Source organism: Pimephales promelas, chromosome 18, assembly GCF_988280905.1.
Source record: "Pimephales promelas chromosome 18, fPimPro1.hap1.1, whole genome shotgun sequence".
NCBI lineage: Eukaryota > Metazoa > Chordata > Actinopteri > Cypriniformes > Leuciscidae > Pimephales > Pimephales promelas.
In genome coordinates this window covers 1,018,181-1,024,546 of record NC_142786.1, presented here as the reverse complement: position 1 = coordinate 1,024,546, position 6,366 = coordinate 1,018,181, and the positions used below count along the sequence as shown (strand labels likewise).

General features: G+C 37.5%; 1 protein-coding gene across 1 annotated transcript; it reads left to right on the top strand.

Moving 5' to 3' along the window:
* Nucleotides 1-2,495: 2,495 nt before the first annotated feature.
* On the top strand, nt 2,496-5,603 carry tmem42b (transmembrane protein 42b). The gene is made up of 3 exons (XM_039665927.2): nt 2,496-2,771; nt 3,039-3,185; nt 4,219-5,603. The coding sequence occupies exons 1-3, from the start codon at nt 2,565-2,567 to the stop codon at nt 4,351-4,353; spliced, it is 489 nt and encodes a 162-aa protein (XP_039521861.1). The 5' UTR covers nt 2,496-2,564; the 3' UTR covers nt 4,354-5,603.
* The last annotated feature ends 763 nt before the right edge of the window (nt 5,604-6,366 follow it).

Below are 6,366 nucleotides of genomic sequence, written 5' to 3'. Positions count from 1 at the left end.
TTACCATGAACTGCATAATAAAATATGTCTAAACGCTTAAAAATTGGCAGAGGTGATTTACTTGCCAGTTAACATGAACGTCTTTAGAACGGTACCCTAACGTTCTGGCAAATAATGTTCTTTCAGTAACGTTCGTTCATCTGGTCTGTAACATGTTCCCATCGTTCAACATTGGCAATCTAAAACAATGGAACGTTACTTTTGAATTTTCCCTGAACATTCTGAAACAACGTTTAAAAACGTTAGAAGAATGCGCAACTAAAATATTTGAGAAAAAACGTTCCATTGTTTGCCAAATGATAACATAGGAATGTTCCCTTAACGTTCTCATAATCAAGAAAAAAAAAACTTTTTATATAAAAAATATTTTTTGAACATTCAGAGAACTTTCAGAAATAACGTTTTCATACCTACACTCTCAGAAAAAAAGGTAAAAAAGCTGTCACTGGGCTGTACCTTTTCAAAAGGTAAACTTTTGTTCATTTTAAGTGCTAATATGTACATTTTAAGTGCTAATATGTACATTTTAGGTGCTGGAGTGATATGTACATTTTAGGTGCTAATATGTCCATTTCAGGAGCTAATATGTCAATTTTAGGTCCTAATATTACATTTTAGGTGCTAAGTACTATATTTTAGGTGATAATATGTTCATTTCAGGAGCTAATGTACATTTTAGGTGCCAACATGTACATTTTAGGTGCTAATATGTACCACTAAGGTACCAATATGCAGCCTTTGGGTACAAAAGTTTACCTTTTGAGAAGGTACAGCCCCATGCAGTGACAGCTTTTGTACCTTTTTTTCTGAGAGTGTATGTATGTTAGTAAAATAACATATTTTTGTTAACTGGATAAGTTTGCTTTTTACTGAAGGTTTTTCATGCTTTTGACAGACAATATTTAATGGCACAAAACTGTGCTTATCCTTGTTGTGCATTTAATATAGCTACTGTATATATTTTAATGTGTATTTTCTTTTTTTTTTTGGGTGGTGGTGGTGGTGGTGGTACGGCCTTTAATTTACTTCACTATTACTGTAAATGGTTTGTTGAATATTTTTAGTTGCATTTAGCATTGATTGTTTGTGCCACTGCTGTCTAAACCCATCAGAACAATCCATTTGTGGTTTTGCTGCTATTTAAAGAACCCTTCAAACCCGTTTTTCTTTATAGTGCAGGAAGTTTAAGAACATAGATAAAGGGTTAAGGTATCCTTCAATTGAACTAATGATATCATTAAAGAAGCTTTAATGAACCTTTATTTTTTTAGGTAGCCGTATTTTCGCATCTTTTGGAATAGCAGGCCTACTGTATTCATGAATAGCATGTGAAACTGTTTGCATGCAGGTACTGTAAATGCTTCAAAAAGTGACTTGTCTTTTACTAATAAATATCTGGTTATTTTACATTTTTAAAAAATTTTCTCAGAACATGACTAATGGCTTCAAAAGGCCTGTTGACTCTCACACACTCCTCTCTGTCCATTAGGATGATAAAGAGACACTGATCACTGTGAGAAATGGAGAGAGAGGATCTGCGTATTTACCAGGGCTCTCGCGTCAGGTTTCACTACAAGAGACCAGAGATGCATTCCTTCGGCCAGCACACACACTCCAGATCGATACGAGCAGAAAGAGTGTGTGTGTGTGAGACTGAAGTCAAGCTCAGGTCAGCCGCATTACTGCGAAACAAGACCAAATCACAACATGGATCAGTGCGGTCATCAGATACATCAATGCGCTGCGTGTTTCAGAGTGAAGCGCTGCATGTGTCCTCACACACACACACAGGATCAGCCTGATGTAGACACATGGCAATTTTACACACATTTATAAAAAGAATTAACTTTGTGCACAAACACTAGACCACAAGTACACACACTTTTAGGATGAAATCTATGGAAAGTTTTACACGTGAGAACCCAGTTGTGTACACTGTAAAAAAATATTGATGGTTTAACTTAAGAAAGTAAGTAACCTGGGTTGCCTTCAAATCTAAGATCTATCTATCTATCTATCTATCTATCTATCTATCTATCTATCTATATATATATATATATATATATATATATATATATATATATATATATATAATAGGAGTGAGTGAGCATGTTAAAGGAGTTTTGCAGACTTTTTCAATCTGGTTTTCTGAACCGAGACTTAATTATCAGATCACAGAACTGAAGTGAAAGGAAAGAGGAGCGAGACGCTTTGCACTTCCTAGAGCGTCCTCTACTGGCCTCACAGCTTCATTACACCTCTAATATACTTTCTCTAATATTAGTATTTCCTATAATATTACTATTCACCTCTAATATTCACTGGCATTATAAAGCTGGGAAGAGCCAGGACATGTATAACTCCGATTGTATTCATGTAAAAAGAAGAATGTCATATACACCGAGGATGACTTAAGGGTGAGTAAATCATGGGCTAATTTTCATTTTCAGGTGAACTATCCCTTCACAGTAACTAAAACGCAGGCGCAGCATGGACTCCAGTTCCCAGAATGCACCTGCTCCCCGTGATGCTGCTGCTGCGTGAGTGTTTCGCAGTGCTGGAGGATGAGGTGTGATGGGTCTGCTGCTGAAGTCATGTTTCCCGGTGTCCTGTACGCGTTGCTCGCGGGCTTTCTCGGCGCCGTCGCGTCCTCGTCCGCCAAACTGTCTCTCGGAACCGACTATCTGAAGGGTGTGTGTGAGACGGGCCTGCGAACCTGGGGCGAGCAGAGGAAATTCACGCAGCACAACGACACGAGCGCGTGCGACTGGGTGAGTGTGTGTGTGTTTGAAAGAGAGAGAGTCACTGCTGGAAAACACCCGCACTTTCTCATCATCATCACGTTTCACACACTCATATTGCGCAGTTAATGCATAATGATGATGCTGATGCTGTTACGTGACAGGCAAGCATGACCTTCAACGCCGCGCGCGCTCACGTGCCATCGCTCTTCCTGATGCATTAGTGAATCCCATTAGATATTTATGGCTGCTGAATATTGCAGTAGTAACAAGTGTTTTCCACTTTCCCCGTGACAGCTGCACATTCCTCTCCGACTGCTGTGTGGAGGTCTGCTGTTCACCTGTAATGCTGTGATGTGGACCTTCCTGGCCAAAGCCCTGAGGAGCTCGTGCTCGTCCGCGCGCACCACTGTGACCACCACCGCCTCCAACTTCATCTCTTCTGTGAGCATCAGCTTCAGATAAACACCTTCTCATCTCAGGAGTGAGGGATGCATTTATGTATGGGATTGAATACGAAATTTCCATGCATTCGGATTAGGCCACACAAAACTTTGACTTTTGCATATTTGTCAGTCATACAAGAAACAGGTACATTTTAACTGAGATGATGTCATTGTTTTCAGAATAAACAGATTTATGCTGATTCTAAGCCAAATGATTATGCATTTAAAAAAAATCGTTTTTTTAAAAAATCAAATTAAATAGAATTAATGAATATGCCTTTATTTATTTTTGTGCAGAAATCTTACTTTTTCTTTAATGTGTGACTAAGAAATATGCATCAGTTTTTTAGTTTGTTTTAATGCTGTCAATTGATTAAACATGATCAATCGCATCTAACATTAAAGTTTGTCAATATATAATGTGTGTGTTTATTATATATATGACACACACACATATAGATACACACTTATGTTAAAACTATTGCATTCAAATGGATGGAAATTTTATATGCAATTTAAATGCATAAATCTTAACTTTAAACTGTAGATATGCTCAGGTTAATCGTAATTATAAAATCAAATATTAATAACAAATTTAAATGAAATAATTCCTCAGCTTGTAAAACGCTCCAGTATGTCGCGTGTAATATGTTTAAAAATCATAGAAAGGTCAAGACATAGATCAAAAAATAGTAGTGTTTTAAATTACAAATTGTGGTAAAAATTTAGTTTGGATTTGGGTTGCAAATGAATTTATTTGTAATAAAAAAAGTTTTATTAAATATAAATGTAAATTAAAATAATTTTTTTTGTTTTTGCTTTAGATAAAATAGAGTAGTCAACATTTGAAGTTGCCAGTTTGGACGACTGATGATCCACTTCAAAAGTCGACTACTCTAGATCAAATAATAAAACTAAAATAAGAGTCCATTGTAGCATAGAAAACAATAGCCTAATATGAATTAGAATATGAGTCTGCTGGAGGTGTGTGTGTGTGTGTGTGTGTGTGCTGATGTTGCGTTTGCTCACAGGCCTTTCTGGGGCAGCTGATATTCGGCGAGACACACGTGGCTCTGTGGTGGACGGGCATCTCTCTCACTCTCTCTGGTCTTCTGGTGCTTCACCACACGTCGCCCAACCTCACGCACGCCGGCAAGAGAGAATGACCCGCTGACCAATGGCGGATCATCATCATCATCATCATCATCAGCACTCGCTATGGGTCCAAACGCTCCAACACGCACAAACAGGCTGATTTTCTTTTGCTTCTTCTATATCTCACATGGAAGATCTACAGTCATGCCAAAGATCTGTTTAAATATCTTTATATGCATCATCATTTAGTATTAAAAGTCCATAAGAAAGTATTAAAAACACTGGTGCATGAGCCTATATCACTGTTAATGTGATGATGAATCTCAGATGTGTAACACGTCTGGATCATATTTCACCTATAATACATATTTTGGATAAACAAGATGGATGCTGATTTTAGGACCATTAAATAATAATAATAGCTAAAAAACTGAAAATTCTACAGGAAAATTTGACAACATAACTGTAATTCAATTTAATATTATTCTTAGTTTCAAATTCCTGCAAGTCCTGCCCTCAGTGACATCACTTCCTTCAGCTTTGATTCCCGCCATCATCATCCTCCAGCACTGTGAGCGCCGCGTGTGGCGATAATAACAGCAAACCTCGGCATTGTACATCCTTCACCGGATGAGGATTCTCCGAAATATATGCCACATATCTTATGCATGCAAACATCCAGTGATGTGAGAGCAAAGACACTTCCTGTAGCGGTGTGAATGATGAACACACACCCAAACCTGTTCTTCAGCCCCTTCTTCACACACACACAAACTACCCACAATACACATTGCTGTATTTTTGTATTGCGAAAAATTGTGACATGATATATTGTTACACCCATAGTAATCACATATTACATTTCCAAGTGAAGACTTCTCTCAGAATAATGTGCACGATGAGATCGGCAGTGTGTATTTAAAGGAATAGTTCACTTTAAAAAAAAACTTTTGCTGATAATTTACTCACCCCCATGTCATCCAAGATGTTCATGTGTTTCGTTCTTCAGTCGAAAAGAAATTAAGGTTTTTGATAAACATTCCAGGATTTTCTCCATATAATGGACTTCAATGGGAACCAAACAGTTCAAAGTCCAAAAGACAGTTTCAGTGCAAACTGCAAACTATTCAAAGGGCTTTAAACGACTCCAGATGATGAATAAGGGTCTTATCAAGCGAAACGAACGCTCTTTTCAAAAATAAAATAACAAAGTTTAAGTTTTATAAGCTCAAATGGTCGCCTTGCTCTGTTCGTGACTCTCCTGTTCGAACTCGTTCATCAAAATGAACGAATCTTTTTCCGAATCTTTATTCCGACTCGAAAAAAGATTTGTTCATTTTGATGAACGAGTTCGAACAGGAGAGTCACGAACGCGCGTCACAGAACAGAGCAAGGCGAGCATTTGTGCTTATAAAACTTAAACTTTATTATTTTTTATTTAATTTCTTTTCGACTGAAGAAAGAATGACATGGGGTGAGTAATTTTTTTAAAGTAAACTACTCCTTTAAGAAAGCAAATGGGGGTTTTGTTTAGTTTGTTTTCCCCAAACCGCCTAGAATCATGTGATCTGGTTTACGGGTCTTCCAGCGGTTTGAGCAGATGTTTGTGTGTGTGTGTGTGTGTGTGTGTGATTATTAGGAGACTGAAGGACCAGGTCTTGTACTTCAGACTGTGAATAACTCCAGTTCTTCCTGTGGTCTCGGTTGGCCGCATGAACCCGGACACTAGAGCAGCTAAATATAGATATTAGTAAAATAAACATGTCACACACGTCTATTCGTTGCGCAAAAACACCAAACATAATGTGACGCGATAAAGTCCCTGGCAATGTGATGTCGTTTCCGTGTTTTCCGTGTTTTCTTTTTTTTACCGTGAAAAAACAGACTGAACTGCGGCAACGTCTCGAAGGTAGTGCCTGCCTGCCTGCAAAGCTACAGTACTGTGAAAAAGCACTTGTGTAAAAATGCTGTAAATGATAATGTTTTCAAAAAATAATGTCATAATCATAAATACATTTTATTTATCAATTCATTTTATTAGTTAAATATTATTAACTGTTATTAACTTTTAAAGGGGTCATGAA

Bases quoted from the DNA above. Each gene is read 5' to 3' on its own strand.
- tmem42b (XM_039665927.2), top strand. From the start codon at position 2,565: ATGAGGTGTGATGGGTCTGCTGCTGAAGTCATGTTTCCCGGTGTCCTG. The intron at 2,772-3,038 runs GTGAGTGTGTGT...TCCCCGTGACAG, and splicing joins ACACGAGCGCGTGCGACTGG to CTGCACATTCCTCTCCGACT. The intron at 3,186-4,218 runs GTGAGCATCAGC...GTTTGCTCACAG, and splicing joins CCTCCAACTTCATCTCTTCT to GCCTTTCTGGGGCAGCTGAT.